Genomic DNA, 20,759 nt, shown 5'->3' with positions numbered 1-20,759 from the left:
TTTAAGGGGTGCCTGGGTGGCTCAGTCAGCTAAGCACCCGACTTTTGATTTCAGCTCAGGTCATGATCTCAGGGTTGGGAGTCCTACATCAGGCTCCAAACTCAGCACCAAGTTGGTTTGAGATTCTTTTTCCCTCTCTCCCCCTTTGCCCCTTCCCCTGCTTATGCTCAATCTCTTCTCTAAATAAGTAAAATGTTTTTTTAAAAAAGTGCAATTTAAGAAAATAAAGTTCCAAAATTTAATTAGTAATGTTTTCTGAAATTATCATTTTCCCTTCAGAGACTATTATCTGTATATCGGACCTCCTATACCTATCAATATTTGTTACTTCCCAATCTTGTCTCCCCGCCTCTTTTGTTCTACTTTTTACCTCCTATCTTTTAAAGCATTATCTGTAGTATTTATTTGCTTGTATTCTCGTTCAGGTTTTACTTTCACTTCTGAAATGCTTCTTCTTTTTTAAATCTTTTTTTTTTTTTTTTTTTAGATTTTATTTATTTATCAGAGAGGGGGGGGGAGAGTGAGCACAGGCAGACAGAATGGCAGGCAGAGGCAGACGGAGAAGCAGGAGCAAGGAGCAAGAAGCTGAGCAAGGAGCCCAACGTGGGACTCGATCCCAGGACGCCGGGATCATGACCTGAGCCGAAGGCAGCTGCTTAACCAACTGGGCTACCCAGGCGTCCCTGAAATGCTTCTTCTGAGTTTACCTTATTCAAGTTTTCCTAGTTGTTGAGTTCTTTCCTATCCTGTATCATTTTAATAACTTTTACCACATTCTCAAATGGAATGTTTTTCCATTTTCTCTATGGGCCTTTCTGGTAGATTTTCATACCTATTAAAGATGTTCTTCTGCTCTTTTTAAGTTAACATCTTGATCTAAAAGATTTTTTTTAAAGTAAAATTAGTGTTCTTTGAGAAGGAAGCACAGTTCATGGGAGATTCTTAAACCTTTTTTTTTTTTTTTCATCAGAGAGAGGCGGGGGGAGAAAGCGAGCACAGGCAGACAGAGTGGCAGGCAGAGGCAGAGGGAGAAGCAGGCTCCCTGCCGATCAAGGAGCCCGATATGGGACTCGATCCCAGGACGCCGGGATCATGACCTGAGCCAAAGGCAGCTGCTTAACCAACTGAGCCACCCAGGCGTCCCCTTAAACATCTTTTAAAAAAAGATTTTATTTATTTAGAGAGTGAGGGGAGGGGCAGAGGGAGAATCTCAAGCAGACTCCCTGCTGACTGGGGCTCGGATCCCAGGACCCTGAGATCATGACCTGAGGGAAAATCAAGAGTCAGCTGTTAACTGCTGGGCCCCCAGGGGCCGCAAACAGCACTTGTTTTTAGCGCCTAGACAGTATTTTGCTGAGATTTCTTGGTCACCTGGTCTTCCTATTTGTATTTCAACCTCTGCTCCTTTTGTCCCTGTCCTGCTCCGTTTTGGTCTCCTTCTCACCAGTTTCTCTTCTCTGGGAGACCCCATCCCAGAAGCCTTGGCCAAGCCTGCGGATCAGTCCCAACAGCTCACGTGGCCCGGGCCAGCCAGTTCCTTCAGACCCTCCTCGGGAATCGGATTTCCTAGCTCCAGCTGGGTTACTCTAACGGTCTGTTCCCGGGTCCAGCCGATGCCCTGTGGCCTCCCGCTGCTTTTCCATCTTGTGTACTTGTGGTTGTCGGTGGCTCGTCTTCACCCACATATATTCTGCGATTTACGGATAGTGTCACCCAAATTTGCAGTCGTGCTGGTCACAGGTTTTTGACTTTGTTATCCAGTTGCTGTTACGTGGGGATTCAGAGACGCAAACTATGGCCTTGTTGCCGTCTTCCCGTACTGTTTTGGAGGTTTTCAGCAGTTCCATTTTCAGACTCCACTCGAGGCCCTGGCTTGCGGGAAGCTGCATGTCTCCACTTACCAAGACCATCTAAACGTCTGCTTCCTGTTGGCTTCTACCACTGCAGAACTGATCATTTCTTTGCTAAACTGCTTACCACTTACCCATCTGCTTCCTTGCCTGCTGTCTCTTCCTCTGTTAACCTTTATGGGTTTATACGGTTTTATTCCTTTTCTGTCATTTAAGTGGCATTTTAAGTGGGTGAAGAGATAAACATTTGTAGACAATGTTTGAATCACATTCTTAATTTGTTCTAGAACAGGAAACATTCATAGAGAGCTCAAATTTGCTTATGTTCTTTGGGTCTTTTTCAGATTGGTTTTTAATTCTTTTACAACTTTTATGCTGTTTCTTGTAACTTGGGTTTTTTGTTCCATTCTGATTCTTTATCCAAGAGTCCTCTATCGTCTTATTTAAAAATTAAAACACTCTGGATCCCTTGACTTTATCCTCCGTATCTCAGGTCACACCTTTGTGTCCGGCCAGACCCATCCTTCCGTACCTCCCCCTCTCCCCCAGTATTCACTTGCACGGCTGGCTCTCTTTCCAGGTACCCACCTATGTTTTTGCAGAGTGTACACATCACAGACCCTGATGCTTTAGGATCCTACATCAACACGTTAGAGTCTAGTTAAGGGATTTTCAGTCCACACTTTAAAAAAGACATAGTAGAAAAACAAGACTACTTTGAAGTTTAAGAATATTAACAATATAAGTAGTTCTTTTCACAGGATATTGAAAGCAGTTTTCCCTCACTGTCAATCCATAACCCAAGCAAACCTTCAGGGGTCACAGAGCACTGTCCCAGGTGGGCAATGATCTTTAACCCTTCCAGCTACCCCTCCCATGCTGGCAACTTTATTTTCAGTTCAATGCTGGAAGAGACAGGAAAGGCAGGGGGTAACATTTAAAGCTTGAGAGATACAGTGATGCCCTCCAGGATAAAAATGATCACAGAACTGTGGGTTTTCATTTTCCATCCTTGCACGTGACAACATGACAGAAATCTTTAGAGCAGATTTTTATAAATTCCAGAGGACTTGCCCCCAAATATCAAAACTTCCAAAAACCATCAAAAAAATAAAACCTCTACTTAGCTTCTTACGAAAATATAAAAAGCTAAACAAAAGAAATAATTACATAGTTAATATATAAAATGGACTCTATTTAAAAAATGGTGTATGTCTACAAATTAATCTTTCAGTCTGGTAATCGCTGATTCCCAAACAGCACTTCAAACTGATATTCTCTTGCAGGCAACAGCGTCCCAGCTGCCTGCGTTTATTGGAATATTGCTCTCTGAACACGCAGGCATTCAGATTTGTTAAATATATCCTCTTCTGCTTCTGGAGTTAGCTGGATGTTATCTTTGACTGGAGACAAGGGATCTGGCTTCTTACAAGAAGAAAGCTTTTCAGAATCTCTGCAAAATAGAATAAAAGGAATTGGTGTTTTTAGGGTACTAATTACTAGAGAATAATCTACCTAGACCGAAGAAAGGTATATGGAGAGCATAAGACCTTTCAGTTTGTCTTAATTTAATATATGACACATTCGGGGTCTCCTCTGAGTATCGTTATAAAATTTGAGTTTTGCTTCTTAGTTCCCCCTCCTGTTCCCTAAATCCCCTTTCAAGGCAGGTGCAAGGCCACTACTAAATGTGTTCTGGCTAAGGCAGAATGATTCCAATAAAGAAACTCAAGTTCCTTTCTCCTTCGCACCCTTCTCAAGTCTGGCTAAGCATGAACCTAAGTGAAACCCAGGGAAGGTTTAAGCCCTATCTGTTACTCCTCCCTCTTCCAACTTATTTTCTTGCCTTGAAAGGAGCTTAAGTCTATAAAAATTCATCCTGTTATGAAGAGAACACAGGTAATTCTATCTCCAGTCAACAAAAATCCAAGTAAGTCTTATTTTCTAAAAGGCATTTAGGAATACAATTTCTCTTCAGTAGCAGCTCTCAAAGTGTGGCCCACAGGCCGCTATAAACTCCCAAGACCCCCTTTCAGGGAGTTTCCAAGATTAAAACTATTCCATAATAATATTTAGACTTTATCTGCCTTTTCCACTGTGCCAACATGAGTACTGATGATCCGAAAGCAAAACTGAATCAAAGCGACCGGCACTCAGCATGGATCAGAACGCCAGCGCCAAACCGCAGAGAAATACTGGCAGCAGCTGTGCTGCCCAGTTCCAGGTACCTGCAGTCCCACTGAAGAACGAGTGGGGTGATGGGTAGTGGGGGGGCACGTGTTGTGATGAGTACTGGGTGTTACCAGTCGCTAACAAAGCTCTGAACGCTACATCAAACAGTGGCTCACCGAACATACAAAGAAAAAAAGTTCTTGATGAAGTAGTAAAAATCATTAATTTTAATTAAACCTCAAACTTCTTGACTTCTTAGTACTGTCTGACAAAATGGGAAACACAACACGAGGCACTCAAACAAAACAAAACAAAAAAAACCCCACAACAAAAAATCGTGGTTATTCAGTTAGGTATCCGGCAAAGGGCTTCTCTAAAATGAACAAAGAGGGCGCCTGGGTGGCTCAGTAGATGAAGAGTCTGCCTTCGGCTCAGGTCATGATCTCCGGGTTCTGAGATGGCTCCCTGCCCTGCCGGCAGTCTGCTTCTCCCTCTGCGCCTTCTGCCATGTACACGCTCTCGCTCTCTCACAAATAAATAAATAAATAAATAATCGTGCCCAGCACTTATCTACAAAGTGTTTCTGCTCATACCATCTTATCTGATTGTGACATTTCTATTAGGTAAGGTTTAATCCCACCACCCTTCCTCTATTCTTAGCATATTTATTTGCTCTATGGAGAAGAACAGGAGAATAAATTATAAGTTGTAGCTACTCTGAGATTAATTTTATAATTTAACAGAAGGAAGTGCTGTGTGGCTCAAGGAAGGCGGATACACAGAGGGTCAGCTCTTTTAAAATAGTGTCTGCCCCATACATTAGAAATCTGGCACAATCATCATATATGCTCAGTAATTTTCCCCATTTCAGATGTGATGATTTAGGGAAAAAAAATTGCTTTAAATCAAGAAATAGGATACAGCATCCTCCTACCCTCACATCTAAACCAACTTTATTCTCATTACAATCCTGAGAGCCTCAAAAGGAAGGCAGGCAAGACATTTAGGCCAGGCCAGAAAAAGTCATTTAACTATAGACTCCAAAGACAGATCAAGGACTGAGGATTTTTAGTTTGCCATCTTTTCACTAAATGAAGGCATAGACAATGAAGTTAAATATACTTAAAAAGAGTCAGCTAAAGAGAATAGAGGAAAATAATTCTCTTAGGGTAAGAGAAATCATAATCGATTCCTATGAAAACAGAAAGAATTGGGAAAAAATGAAAGAAATTACAAAAAAACAATAATTTATCCTTAGAACAAGTAACAAGGAAACTCACTTTTTAAATCCAAAATTTTTCCAGAGCTCATTGATTTTTATCTGTAATCCTGGCCTGTTTTCGGCATTATGATGATTTCTCTTCTGGATGCTTGATGGCTTCTTGCTGAGCCCACTGACTCGGGCAGGAACCAGAGGCTTGATCTTGGTTGTAGAAAGACTGTCCATAGAACTAGATTTATACAGCCCAGGAACCTGAAGAGTAAATGCCCTTTTTAATACTGTTCTGTTCAAGGAAGGACCTTTAGTTAACTTCAAATTACTCTCTCCACATTAAAATAGAAAAATAACAAATAAGCAATATAAAAAAATTTTTTTCACTTAATATGTGTTGATTCTACTTAATAATGTATCTTGGATAGTTCTCCTTTTCACACGTAGAAGTGAATTTTTTTTGAGTAGGTTGTTCAAACAGATGTCTATCGATATCGCGCTTCCTCTACCCCAGGGTTGATTTTTATCTTGTGGGAAATATAGAGCCCTCAACGTTTTGTTATTGTTCTCTAGGATAGTAAGGGTGAGGCATATCCAACAAGACTTTCAAACTGATGAAATTGCCAGGTGAGGGATAAGGAACGGGAAGAGCCACACATCAAAGACGCCATCTTGACTTAGGGTACTGGTGCGGGGGAAAGGAGTGAGCGAGAAATAATAGAGAGACAGAAGCATGAGAATTCGGACAGGTACGGACGGGTTTTTCTTTACCCCCTGCAGAAGGATCGGGCTGGCAGTCATAGAGAAAAAGGACCCTAAGATTCTGAAACTAAATGACAAAAAGAATAATATAATCTTAGGTAGCAGATGAAAATAAAAAAGGTTCTGAGAACTGGTTTGAGGTATAACAACAACAACAAAGGTGAGTTTCATTTTAGATATTAAAGATGGATATTAGGGAGCATGAGGGAAGGTCCATCTGGGGAGTTTTCACCAAAACAGAAGTGACAGTTAAAACCCTGACAAAAACTTCTGAGAGCAAGAATAATAATAATGGTAATAATAATGAGATGACAGTTTAAGGCCTAGACATAAACTTCTTTTGGGAAAGTACATTCTACCTATCCGGTCCTGTCACTGCAAGTAATTCTGGTATCTTACTATGATTATATAAACATACACAGTGCACACGAGTACTGTGAATACTTAAGCAAAAACACCACATCATACATACTGCTTCCTGTTCTGCCTCTTAGAAAAAATATGGATACCTTTCCAAGGCAGTGTAGGTCTGAAAAGGCCTTTTATACTCAAAGATTTAAAAAAGAGTCTTATATTTACATATTCTACATCTGAATCTTTAATATATTTAGGATTTATATTTTTGTAGTATGAGGTGGTGACCTCTTTTCAAATTTTAAAAAAGTGCTTATGCTATTAGAAAAATAATCTGTTCTATTATTATCTATTAGAAAAATATCTATTATCTATTATAAAAATATCTATTATCTATTATCTATTAGAAAAATAATCTGTATGGAAAAATATGAGAAAACAAAGAAGAAAATTCACCTGTATTCCCACCACCCAAGAGCCAAAACCAATTATGTATTTAATAATTCACTCCCTTATTTTTAGATATTTAGGCTCTTTGCAATTTTCCACTATTGTAACCAATGCAGGATTAAGTATTCATGTACTTAAACTCTCATTATTTCCTTAGACTCGAGTTCTAGAATGCACTGACTGGGTTGAATTATTTAAACCTGTTTAAATTGCTTTTCTGAAATGGCAGAGCAATTTATACACAATTAATTTGAGAATATTTTCTCACTTTATACTCATAAAAATGAGTACAATTAAAATTAAGAATATTTTTGAAAATCTGAGAGGTAAGAAATTATATTTTATTATTTTAATTTGCATTAATTGACTAGTTATTAGGGCCACACATGCTTTTATATACTCATCAACCATTTGTACTTGGTCTTTTGTACGGTTTATATCCCTTGTGAATTTTTGAGTTAGAAATGAGCATTTTCATATTAACAGGCAAGAACACTTAACATAACACATAAAATATGCTTTAACTTGTGAGCTTTCACTATGCAGTCAATGGAAATATTTATATATTTTTTGATTAAAAAAACAACAAAAACCTGGCTTTTTGGATATACAGTTTCTAAAAGGTCTTTGGCAACATATATCAAAGCTTTAAATCGTATGGACCAGTAATACCAGTCCATGGAATTCATCCCTATGAAACCATCAAAAATGGTACACAAATCCTTAGCCACAAGATCTTGGATGCAGTAGTGTCGGCTACAGGAAAACATGTTAGGGTACATGACAAATGTACGGGAATTTGCTAAATTCATACAATGGCATATTGCTCAATCATTAGAAGTAATCTGCGGAAGCACATGGAAAAAAGATCTTTATAATGCAAGAGAAGATCAGGGTTTCACAACTTTACCACCTCAAATCAGGCATAAACATGGCCCTAACAGGATTGAAAGTAGACGTTATTCCTGTAAATAAAAATGTAGGCATTTTAGTTTTTAATTTTGTTGATATTTCTCAGTTTCTGGTAATAAACATACACTGCTTCTGAGATTAAAAAAAATTAAGTATTTGTTTTACCTTGTTTCTTAGAAGTGTGTCTTTTTTCAAAAGCTGAGATAAACGTAGCTTGGATTTCGGATTACCTTGATTATCGAGTGACTTCATACTGCACTCAGATTCCTAGATTCCCCCAGATTAAAAAAAAAAATTAGATTTTGACTGTGGATTCTTTATGACAACGAACCCATTTTCAACAAAACGTGAAACAAGTAAAACAAGAGAATCAGTATAAATAAAAATGCAATTTCTCAGAAAAATATAAAACATTAAGTATGAGGGCACCTGGGTGGCTCAGTGGGTTAAGCCTCTGCCTTCAGCTCAGGTCATGATCTCAGGGTCCTGGGATCGAGCCCCGCATCGGGCTCTCTGCTCAGCAGGGAGCCTGCTTCCTCCCCTCTCTCTCTGCCTGCCTCTCTGCCTACTTGTGATCTCCCTCTCTCTCTGTCAAATAAATAAATAATCTTAAAAAAAAAAAACCAAACAAACAAAAACATGAAGTAAATTAAAATAAAACGAATCTAAGTGGAAATGGTATTTGCCAGCTTACCTCAAGTTTCCTGTAGCTAAAGCAAGATGCTTTTAGCTTTTTAGGAAATTGTATAAAATAAAGGTTCTGTTTAAATTTGAAGGCTTTCTAACCCTTTCAGGAGCCTCTCCAAATGCTGACTCAAGTAAGACAAATCTCTTACTGTAATGTTATTGGTTTATCCAAGCCTGGTTGATAATTTTTATAAATTACTAGTGACAAAAAGTTGAGCCAGTATGATCACATCTTTTAATTGTGTAACATGTTTAACATTAAAGAAAAAAGAGGGGGGGTGATCTGTTTTGAAGAAACAGAGTAATACTGTGCCAAATGTAGTTACTTTTCCCAGTGACCTTGAGATCTCACCTCTGGCTATCCCATCATGTAGAGCTTTTCTACAGATAGAATAATCTGGCTTCCCACAAAAGTCACATAAAAAAGGACAATGAAGGAAGATTCAGAAGACTTTACATTCAAGAGGATTTAAAAAAAAAATTATCTTGGGATTCGTTGCAGTATTATACACTTAAAAGTAACCCCAAAGTGAAAAATACTTCATTAACTGGTTTGTAACCAATATTCCTTGCTCAGAGCTAAGAGTTGTGGTGACTCTGGGATAAATCATTTCTTTTTCTTTCTTCTTTTTAAGTGTAGTCTACCCGTTAGTTTAGGATGTTAAATTCCTTAAAATAAAGGCCATGAGTAAGGTCCTAAGATTAATTCACCTCAAATAGGGTCAATGGACTCAATTCACACAGAATCTACGGTTGTCGCTTTTCATAGTCAACTATCAACGGAAGGCTCCACTAGAGAAATATTTTCTTCAGAGCCGTCCAGTAAAAACTATTGTTAAAAATGAAGTCCAATAGTATTGTGGCTTTCTGAAAGGTTTTCTGACTCAGAGAAAGATTTTATAATTTTATGTTACCTGTTAATGTTCTAATTCTTTGAGAATTAACAATTTATTTATCCTAACAGTTTACTACATTTGGTGGTGAGATAGAGAAAAAATGATTATCCAGAAGTCAGAAACGTGGAAGTCCAGCCTGTAGCCTGTGAGCTGGGAAGGCTTCTCGGCAAAACACGGTGAAGATCTTACGAAGTGAAGGAAGAGGGGAGAAAAGTAAAAAGATCAAACAGAAAGAGCTCAGCAGAGCGGAGAATATTCTCGTAAACAGCTGGGGATGTTTTTAGGAAAGATGTTCAAGACACAGCCGCTGTGGGGGCACGCCTGGGTGTGAAGCACGAAATGAAAATGATGGTATTAAAATGGGGGCTTATGCGAAAAAGAAACAGCGGCTTCCGGACCAGTACGGCTGAACTGAAGCCAAAGTGAGGGAAAGGAGAAAGAAAAGCCCAGTCTCAAAAGCCGCCCCGACTCTTCAACACTCAAACATCACATGGAATAGATTTTGGATTCCATAATATTAACTGATTTCTGCTTTCCCCAAGTGGAAACAACTGGTTTTAAGTTAGCTTTTTTTCTTCAGTTTGAGTCCAATACAACTCACGTCTCCTTTGGGAACTTGAATAAAATATTTTCCTTTTGATAAACACAAGCTATCCTGATTTATTAGATACTCGTCCCTGTTCGGGATTCTCAAAACTCTGTCAAGTAGTTCCGTGCCTGTGATCGTTCTTACAACTTGGTGATCGGAGCCGGTGAGGACAGAAGGAAGTATGGTACACTGCTAAGTCTGCGGGGGCTCCGATGAAAAGAAAACTATCATTTTAAAACAGAACATCCCTGGGGCTTATGAGCGGTACTTCAAGTTTTGATTTAGGTCAGACTAAAAGATATTTTTTAAATAAGAAAAAAACGTGCAAGAATAAGAGTAAATGAAAACACATCTCTAATACTCAAGCTTCAGATGAACCCCAGCACATTAAGAAGGCCATTTCCTTATAAGGTTTCAAATGTTATCTGAATTTGAGAGTATATTAAGGAATTAAATACCAAATTTATTATAGTGTGTCACTGTGCTTACGTATTAACTGCACACAGCTTGAGATAATCTATCGACGGAGCACACACGAGCTCCGGAAATACAGGGTGAGAGAAAACGTGCGAGAGTTTAAAATATGAACATCCAGAGAAGGCCTTAAGATGAACAGAACGTGAACTTTCTACCAGCAAGATCTAGAATAAAACATCTAGACAGCCAATTATTTCTAAAACATAGGCAACACTTTCCCAACAAGCTGATGAACAACCTACTTTCTCTTACACACGGATTTGAAAACGAAGGCTTTATAACATGACTCACCTCTGAATCCGAATCCTTACTAGAAGGCTGAGAAAGTTTTGACGCATTTACACCACGCGGCGAGAATTCTGCGCTTTCCCGAGACTGTGGAGAGCACCCCTCGGGCCGTAAGGGAAGGGCTTCATCACCTGACCCATCGCACTGTAGCTGCAACCCAGGGGACACTTCCCTCTGGCCAGGCGGAGCGGTGGGGGGATCGGTCCGCCTCCGGAACTGCTGCAGTGCTGCGCTTGGAGAGGGGCTTGGAGTTCGTGAAAAGTCCCCAAGACTTCCAGACCAACTGAAACAATTTCTGAGTGTCCCCAGAGTGGGTGGTGAAATGGTCCTGGTGAACCTGCTGGTCTCAGGAGACTGAGACTCCCTGTCCGTCGTCCCAGCGCCACTGTCTGCCGTCGGACCACCTGAGCTAAGGGCTCCGTCTGACCCAGCCAGGGCCGGGCCATCTACACGCTCTGACTCACTTCCTGCCTCCTCCTCCGGGACGGCGCTTCCCTCCAGGCACTCGCTGCTTGCTTCCACGGATACACAGTCGACAGAATCCGGAGAACTGCAAAAAAACCTACCAGAAAAAAAACAACAGAAAGAACCTATAAATATTTTAGAGCTTTCTCACAAAGGTGATTAAGATTCAGAAAATGAAAACTGGCCTAGGTTCTTTAAGAAAAAATCTCAAAAACATAATTTCATAAATAAAGACAAAACAGATCTTGAAAGCTTAAATTTCAGTTATACCAACATTCACACATTTAGGAATTTATTTACACAATGAATTTGTAGAGAGGATTTCCTAAGAAGAGGTCCTTTCTACATATGTGTATGTGGAACTTGCTTATTTCTTCTATATCTAATTGTCACATAGGTCTTTCCCCTCAAACTTTTATTTAAAAAACTCCCAAACAGACTAGCAGCTCCCCGAGGACAGGTACCATCCACAGCATCTACACTCGTGGCTAACACGTGGCTGACAGTCAAATATTTGAAGAGTTACAGAAATATGCAACGGAAGGGAACAATTTACAACTACGCTCTCTTACTTTGTAAAAGCAAAATGAAAGAAATTAGCTACTTATTCTTTACCTTAGCTTATTTCCTAGTAGCAAATCATCTGGGAACTTGTAGTGGTATGTACTCTACCAGCTTTTAAAATAAATACTCTATAAATTTACACTAGTGTAAATACGGAGTTATGACTTTCACATCTATCATACAATTCTGTATTAGTAAGAGGTATTACTTAGTGTGGCAGCTTTAAAAAAAACTTATAAACACTCCAATATAAAAGAAAGAACAATATCATTATGGAGAAGATGTACTCGGAGAATTCTGAGGTTAAAAAGGAAATTCTCAGGGGTGCCTGGGTGGGCAGCCAGTTAAGCGACTGCCTTCGGCTCAGGTCATGATCCCACGGTCCTGGGATGGAGACCTACATTGGCTCCTTGCCCAGAAGGGAGCCTGCTTCTCCCTCTGCCTGCCACTCCCCATTTGCGCTCAGCACCCCCCTTTCTGACAAATAAAATCTTAAAAAAAAAGGAAATCCCCGAGTATATGATCAAATATGAAACCTAAAGAGAATTTACCTCCTTATAAGCATTAGTTCAAATCCAAAATGATAAATGATATTTACTACACGCTGGAGAGAAAACAATCCTCTCCATCCTTTATCAAATCCCCAGCTGAGGTGTGGGTACAGGCCAGGAAGGAAACGGGCCATGGCTAGTCACATGAAGCACAAAACAGAAGCTTCCAGGTCTGAGCACATAATTCATTTTTAAGTAAATCATATCCAGTCTTCCAGATAGGATTTCATGGGTAAGAGAAGTTAGAGACAGTGTCCAATGTTATAAAATTACTCAGCTAGAAATTTAAAAATTAAAACCCAGAACCTCTCCCACATCATGGCTACTTCTTCCCAATTAGCCTACAGTGTTGCTTAATGGATATTTCTATTTCTAGGTCTCAAAAGATAAAACGGCATGGTTCTAGGATAAGTATCTATTTCCTAAAAAAGAGTTAAAGTAGAATTCCAAAAAAGCAGATGGGATGGAGACAACCTTTGGCATATTTAATAGCTCCTGTTGCATTACATTAATGTGGCAGGTAATATTAAATGTAAATCACATTACAGAGTGGGTGATGATAAATTCTCACATATATATATTAGGGACGAGGCACTGTGTCAGGTGCTTGATATATTTCTGCTAGTCTCCAGAAGAGCCTCCAAGATCTGATCGTTCATGTTTTATAAAGAAGCTCAGGGTAATTCACACCCCTCAATTAATTCAGTGACACAGTGAGAATTCACATCCGGGCTGACGAGACTGTTTGCTCCTTTTTTTTTTTTTTTTTTAAGATTTTATTTATTTATTTGTCAGAGAGAGAGAGAGAGAGAGCAAGAGTGAGCACAGGCAGAGAGGCAGGCAGAGTCAGAGGGAGAAGCAGGCTCCCTGCGGAGCAAGGAGCCCGATGTGGGACTCCATCCCAGGACGCTGGGATCATGACCTGAGCCGAAGGCAGCTGCTTAACCAACTGAGCCACCCAGGTGCCCCTGTTTGCTCCTTTTGACCCAACTCGCTGAGGAAGACTAGGAAACTCTCTGTCGCCGGTACTAACTACACCCCCCGGGAAAGTGGTTTAATCTCGCAGAGCCTCAAGGTCATAACCCAAAATAGAGAAAATAATAGTGACCCTGAATATCTCATAATTTTGCCATGAGGAATAAGAGAGTGTATTAAACAACTTCATAAATTAGCTAAAAAACCAATTTAATCATATCTAGTTACTAGATGTTGCTATACCACCAAGTCAGAAACTTCTACATCAGGGGGCGCCTAGAAGGCTCAGTCATTAAGCAGCTGCCTTTGGCTTAGGTCATGATCCCAGGATCCTGAGATCGAGGCTGGCATCAGGCTCCCAGCTCAGCAGGAAGCCTGTTTCTCCCTCCCACTACCCCTGCTAGTGTCCCCTCTCTTGCTGTCTCTGTCAACTAAATAAATAAAAATCTTTGGGGCGCCTGGGTGGCTCAGTCGTTGGGCATCTGCCTTCGGCTCAGGTCATGATCCCAGAATCCTGGGATCGAGCCCCACATCAGGCTCCCAGCTCAGCAGGAAGCCTGTTTCTCCCTCCCACTCCCCCTGCTGGTGTTCCCCTCTCTTGCTGTCTCTGTCAACTAAATAAATAAAAATCTTTGGGGCGCCTGGGTGGCTCAGTCGTTGGGCATCTGCCTTCGGCTCAGGTCATGAAATCCTGGGATCGAGCCCCACATCAGGGCTCAGCAGGAAGCCTGTTTCTCCCTCCCACTCCCCCTGCTAGTGTCCCCTCTCTTGCTGTCTCTGTCAACTAAATAAATAAAAATCTTTGGGGCGCCTGGGTGGCTCAGTCGTTGGGCATCTTCCTTGGGCTCAGGTCATGATCCCAGAATCCTGGGATCGAGCCCCACATCAGGCTCCCTGCTCGGCAGGAGGCCTGTTTCCCTCTCCTAGTCCCCCCTGGTTGTGTACCCTCTGTCACTGTGTCTTTCTGTCAAATAAATAAATAAAATCTTTAAAATAAATAAGTAAAAATCTTAAAAAAATAAACATTCTATATCAAAGACTTACAATTATTATATCACAGGAAACTGATGAAGAGATGCATTTCTCCAAGGATCTCTTCACAATTTATCAGTGACACATCTACCTAAACTGTAGAGTGTGGACACAAGCCGCTTTGCATGGATATCTCAGAGTAAGCTTGTGTGGACATAAGCAAACATGGCCCTCATCAGTTGTCCTCAGAGAACAGCTGGACATCGAGGGACAGAACATTTTATTTTCATCCACATGGAAAAATGAAATGCAAGTTTCAGGGATTTCTGCAAGTGAGGAAAGCCGACTTTCTAGAATGCAGTGACCGGCAGGTATCAAGCCGCCTTCTCCATCACTGCAGCCTCCTTTTTCAGCATTCCACCGGTAATAAGCACCTTCAACGAGAGGGACTAGAAAAGGCCGACTCAGAAGGATCATTTAACCGGGATGGGAGAGTTTCCTTGCGAAGGCCCGATGGGAGACGGGTCTGAAACGCCACCTACAGTGAGGTTCGGGGCTGACCGACGGTTGATTCCTTCACAACCATCTCCCACCGTCACAGTTAGACTGGCCGCTGCCTGGTTGAAGAACACATCCATTCTCGGTCTTTCAGAGGAGTTCGGGGGCTGATCACCTTTCTCTAATGGCCGCTAGGTCAGGCCCCAGTAACTTCTGACACTGCAGCTTCCTGCTGCTCGGTGGGGTTCCCATCCTGGCCACAGAGGAAGAGCTATTCCCTGCGTGTTTACCAGCCGTCAGGTACTGTTTTAGGCACATTTATGTAGAGTCAAAATGTAATCCTTTTGATGGCCCTGCGGTTGTCCTAACTGTTGGCCCCATTTTACAAAAAGAGGAAACTGAAGCACCCGGAAATTAACCTGCCCTTGTCAAACATCTCATGAGTGAACAGGACAGGACTCAAATCCAGGTGGTCCAACCCCAGGGTCCCAACTCCTGAGCCCTGCATTACACCGACTCTGACATCTCATCGCCACTCACAGGGACTACAGAACAGCCGAACCGATCTTCCTGCTCCCCTTTAGGCCTTCTAGAAGCCATCCTTCATGGCCCACTTGGAACGGTCTGTCACAGACAGGAATCAAATGACACCCCTCCCCGGATTAAAACCCTCCAAACAGTTCCTCTCACCTCTAAAGTCTATAAGTCCTTTGGCCTGGCTTACAAACCTTCCATGAACTGGCCGCCCATTTCGGCTCCGTCAGTGTCCTTTGGCAGACTTCCATTCTGGCTGGAGCAGAAACAGGAGTGGCCCCCACGCTCCATGCCTCTGCCCACGGGGAAGGTAGAGGCTCCAATCTTTGTAGTGGCACCTGACACCTGTCCCTTCCCCCGACCTTTCCAACCACACTATCGGCTTCTCAACAAATACTCTCACTTTGTAAGCCAACACCCAGTATAGTATTAGGTTCTCAATTAACATGAGAACTTCAGCGTCTGTATTTGAGTGTATCTGCATAACTATGCTGGGGGGTCCGGGCGGCTCGATCACTGGAGCCTCCTGACTCTTGGCTGTCAGCCCAGGTCATGATCTCAGGCTCCCTGCTCAGGGGGGGTCTGCCTGGGAGCCTGGTTTTCCCCTCCCTCTGCCCTTCCCCGCAACTCGCATTTTCTCCCTCTCTCTCTAAAATAAATAAAGCTTAAAAAAAAAAAAAAGAAAGAAACAAAAAACTACTCTGGCAAATTGTATTTTAGCTTTAAAAAAAAAACCAGTAGAAACAAAAAAGCAAAGGACCCTCGAAAACCAGTTTTTCTCATGCGAACTAGAAGTTACAATTCTTATTATGTTCTTATTATCTTACAATTCTTATTAACTCTTAGTATGAAGAGATGTTTAAGAGACCAGAGGAGCATTTCAGTCTGGACTCAGACGACGCGTGACACAACCAGGTCACGGCCGAAGCTGGGCTCCACACACACAACCCAGATTCGGCGTTTCTGTAAGACAACCGGAATCAGGACTGACGGAGCAGGTGACACAACAGACACACAACACCACATAGATGAACCGCACCTGCTTCGGGTCCCTGGGACCACAACGGCTCCATGGTCTTCATTTTTCCTCCGTAAAAACGCCGCAAATTTATTTCTTGTCGCAGGTGCTGCACTCCCGTTTTTCCTAGCGGTGCTTCCATTTGTCAGGTTGGGCAGGAGCATTTCTGGAGTGTTCGAGGATTTAGGATCTTCACAGGTACTTCTCTTGGTCTTCTTCGTCAAGGAAAGGGAATACTGACTCAACAGGTCGTCTTCTGACAGCTCTTCTAAATAAAAACAAAATGGTCTGTAAATCCTTGTTCCGTGGGGAGACGCAGCCTAAATCCACAAAGGGCTGTCAAATAAAAGAGGGAAAAAGCTTACCGCTTTATTTTGTGTTTGTGTGTGAGCTCAAGGCACAAAAGCCATTGATAGGTGACAGTTATAACAAAGCAGACTGTGACATAGAGAACTGAGAGATAATGAGCTCTCTACATAAAATGAACAGCTTATCCTCGTGGGAACAGAGGGATGAAACAAACGTGCCAGTGTACCTGCTGTGCACCCGGCACTTTGGTATGTTACTGCACACAGCGTATACGAACATTTGTGGAAGACAAAACAAAGATTCAGAAATATCACCAGGTAAAGATTTATGCTCATAAGGAATCAATACATTTTGACAAAACATGAATAATCTATGCCTAAATTTTAAAAATGAAAGCATGAACCAGAAGATTTGCAAAGGGTTTGTTTTGTTGTTAGACTTTCATTCATTCGTGTCTGAGGGAAAGAAGAGAAAAGGAACCAGATTACATAATCTTTTTACTTCTTCTTCCTTTTTTTTGGTGAGCCCTACATGCGGCTCTAGCCCAGGACCCTGGGATCATAACCTGAGCTGAAGGCAGACGCCTAACGACTGAGCCACCCAGGCGCCCCTAGTCTTTCTACTTCTACATATCTTCTGTGATAAAAATAAAACACCTTCCCCCAATACTTAGTATTCCACATGCAGAGCTTCTGTTCAACATTGTACTGGAGGGTCCAGAAGACGAGAAGAAATAAGAGGAGGGGAGGAAATGAACAAATACAAAAAGAACAAGCAAATAAGTGGCATCTAGACTGGATAAGGGGAGGCACAACTGTCTCTGTCTGCAGGTGACTTAATTGCAGAATCCTGTGGAGTCTGTGAAGAAAACATGATGAACTAACACGTGGATTTACAAAGCTGCCAAACAGGACATTAAAATACAAAAATCAATCCTACAGTTGACCTTTGAACAACAGGAGAGTTCAGGGCTGACCCCCTCCAGAGTCAGAAGTCTGTGTCTGTAACTTTTCGATCTCTAAAAACTTAATGACTCGGGGCGCCTGGGTGACTCAGTGGGTTAAAGCCTCTGCCCTTGCCTCAGGTCATGATCCCAGGGTCCTGGGATCGAGCCCCACATCCAGCTCTCTGCTCAGCAGGGAGCCTGATTCCTCCTCTCTCTCTGCCTACTTGTGATCTCTGTCAAATAAATAAATAAAATCTTAAAAAAAAAAAAAAGTGGATAAAAACTTAACGACTAATGGCCTACTGCCGACTGCAAGACTTACTGACAACAGAGACAGCCAAGGAACACATATTCTATATGTTATTTGAGTCATACACCATATTCTTATAACAAAGTGATCTAGAGAAAAGAAATCATTAAGAAACTCATACAGAGAAAATGTATTTACTGCCCCATATTTATGAAAAAAATTTCACATATAAGAGGACCTGTGCAGTTCAAACCCTTGTCGTTCAAAAGTCAACTGGGTTTCTAGCAATGAATAATTAGAAATCAAAATTTAAAATAGCATTTACAGTAGCAGCACAAATCTGACACACAGGGATAAATTTGACATTACATTTGGGTAAGACACTAAAAACTGCACAGAAATGCTGAGCAAAATGAGAAGACTTCAGCAAACTCATTCTTAGTAAGAAGTCAAACTGAACTATGGATTCAACTAAATTCCAATCAACAACTCAAAAAACTTTTTTTTTCAATTGACAAGCTGATTCTAAAATTTGTATGGAATCATGAAAAACAGAGAGCAGCCAAAACAGCTTTGCAAAAAAAGAACAAACTCATGCTTAGAGTACACTTAGAATTATTTTATTTAATTCCAAGATTTACTATAAAGCTATGATAACTATGACCGTGCTCTGGCATCAAGACAGCAAGAGATCCACGATACAGAACGACAGAGTCCAAAGCAGACTCACACATATATGTGGTCAAGGTCAACTGATTGTTACCAAACGTGCCAAGGCTGTTCAAAGGGGTGAGGACAATCTTTTAACAAATGGTGGAACAAGCAGATTGTCATATACAAAAAAAGTGAACCTTGATCCTTACCTCACACCATATAAAAGAAATTAATCCAAAACGAATCAAAGGCCTAAATCTAAAAGCTGAAACTATAGAAGTTCTAGGAAAAAAAAAAAACACCTTAGTGACCTTGGGTTTGGCAAAGATTTCTTAAATGTGTGCAACACTCACTAATATTTCAAAATATGTACAGCAAGCAGAAATACATACCATTTCTTGGTCTCTTCCCAATGGATGACTTCTTTGGAAGATTTAACCCTTTAATACTGATCATTTGTTCAATGCCCACAGTACTTGGATTCTCCTTCAATCTGGTAGCATTTGAAACAACATCCAGCTCCAGTCTAGGGCAATAATTCCTATGCCAAATGCTATTAAAATTAGACGACTTTTGACATGTTTTGTCATTCCAACTCTGACTTCTTGATTGGGCAGGCTAAAATAGTAAAAACAGAAAGAATTACTTGAAGAAGGAAAATAGCCAAATCATTTTCCTATCAACATAAATTATAAGTAAATAATTTACTTTTTTGAGCAATCTCTGATGAAATATCTGTTCTCTAATAACATTTTCTACTTTGATGGTACTACACTTTTCCATTAAATGTGTCTTGTACTCCTGGGTCTGTTTCTTTTCTAATGAAGGTCAAGTGAATTGTTAGCTTATTTCTAAGGAAAAAATGGTGAATCTTCTGAAGATGAACAGTGCAAGAAATGAAAATACACTTGGAGAAAAATAGCCAGAACAAAGTACTTTTAAAATGTGAGTGTTATTTCAAAACACAATAGCCACCAGTTTAATAGAGATCTGGCAATAAGCCTCAAAACAGTCATTCACCCTTTACAAAGCACCTGAAGGTCAAAGCCATACAATTTTTTATTTAAAGCAAGCAACCATCCCATCTCTAAAACCTCGTTGAATTTAAACCAAAGTAATCTAATTTATTTTTATTTTTTTAAAGATTTATTTTTGAGAGAGAGAGAGTGCGCACATGCATGCTCATAGAGGGAGAGAGAGAGAGGGAGAAGCTGACTCCCTGCTGAGCAGAGAGCTGATGTGGGGCTCAATCCCAGGACCCAGAGATCATGACCTGAGCAGAAGGCAGACTGACTAAGCCACTCAGGCGCTCCTAAAATGATCTAATTTAAAACTCTAGTTTCTATTTGACCCATATTTGGTGCCATCTTTAGTGGACAACATGAACAAACAGAAAGCTACTTGGGTCGACACTAAGTCTTACATAAAACCTTCTCTGAGAATTAGTTATTGCCAATAAGCACTGGTAAGCAATCATTCTTAATGCTAATATAAGTTATTTATAATTACAACATATTTTGGATGACAATGATCTATTAAGATGATATCAATGATATTCTAATAGGGCAGAGAGGCAATGGGAAAAATTAGCAAAGGTATAAAAAATGTTGGTACTTAGGGCATGATTCCACACGACAAAAATCCCACCTACACTTGGAATCTTTAACGAAGTTAAAACAAGGTAATATTATTCAGGATACACTCTGAGAATTAACAAGTAATTTAGGTAATTTAGAATATTTGAGTGAATGGTTATAAAAAAGAGCTTAAGCATAATAGCTCATGGCATTAGATCCCACTGATGGTTTTACTGGAAAAAAGAAATAGTCAAGTAGAAAACCAGTTTGGGAAGACTAAATTTTAGATAAACAAAAAGAATTAATTAGTTTGGTACAATTAATGGTTCCTACAAAAATTTCTCTGTAAAAGGATAGCCATCTTAGTGAGCCATAACATTCTCCTTAATATCTAGACATATTCAACACAACCAACTATTTTAGAGTTTCTGAGACAAAGGGGCTAGCTTAAGAATCATTCCTGATGAAATTATAATCATAGCAATGAGTCAAATGTGTAAAGAAGATTGCAGAGTAAACACTTTTCAGTCCCCTTCCTTTGATTACCATCTCCCAGAAACAACAAGCAGACAAATTTCATCTGCAATAAAGTTAGGATATCTGTATGATCCAAACCATGCGAAGACAGGGTACAGAGAGAAATTTTAAGAACTTACCAGGAAATCAAGCCCAAGTGTCTGCAGAAAAGAACCCCAAAGGGGAGTCAATCTCTCCTACACAATCATGAGAAAAGTTCAGGGATTTAAGGCACCAGGTACCAGGGAAGCCCCACATGGGGGAGGGCTAAGACAAGGAT

At 40.6% G+C, this 20,759-nt stretch overlaps 1 protein-coding gene across 4 annotated transcripts in view; it reads right to left on the bottom strand.

Moving 5' to 3' along the window:
* Positions 1 to 2,549: 2,549 nt before the first annotated feature.
* The window catches only part of EXO1 (exonuclease 1), a 32,640-nt gene continuing 14,430 nt past the window's right edge, over positions 2,550 to 20,759 (bottom strand). For 3 of the 4 annotated variants that reach the window (XM_013058418.2, XM_045084657.1, XM_004756768.3), the window contains 6 exons: positions 18,779 to 19,004; positions 16,249 to 16,495; positions 10,654 to 11,212; positions 7,879 to 7,980; positions 5,303 to 5,496; positions 2,550 to 3,303 (listed from right to left, as the gene is read on the bottom strand). In XM_013058418.2, coding sequence (XP_012913872.1) covers positions 3,162 to 3,303; positions 5,303 to 5,496; positions 7,879 to 7,980; positions 10,654 to 11,212; positions 16,249 to 16,495; positions 18,779 to 19,004 — 1,470 coding nt within the window. In that variant the 3' untranslated portion in view covers positions 2,550 to 3,161. The remainder of the gene's footprint in view (positions 3,304 to 5,302; positions 5,497 to 7,878; positions 7,981 to 10,653; positions 11,213 to 16,248; positions 16,496 to 18,778; positions 19,005 to 20,759) is intronic. The other variant, XM_004756764.3, reaches the window with a different exon arrangement.

This window comes from Mustela putorius, unplaced genomic scaffold, assembly GCF_011764305.1.
Source record: "Mustela putorius furo isolate JIRA1106 unplaced genomic scaffold, ASM1176430v1.1 tig00000785_pilon_pilon_pilon, whole genome shotgun sequence".
NCBI lineage: Eukaryota > Metazoa > Chordata > Mammalia > Carnivora > Mustelidae > Mustela > Mustela putorius.
The sequence above is the reverse complement of the archived record's forward strand: the minus strand, read 5'-3'. Positions and strand labels throughout refer to the sequence as shown.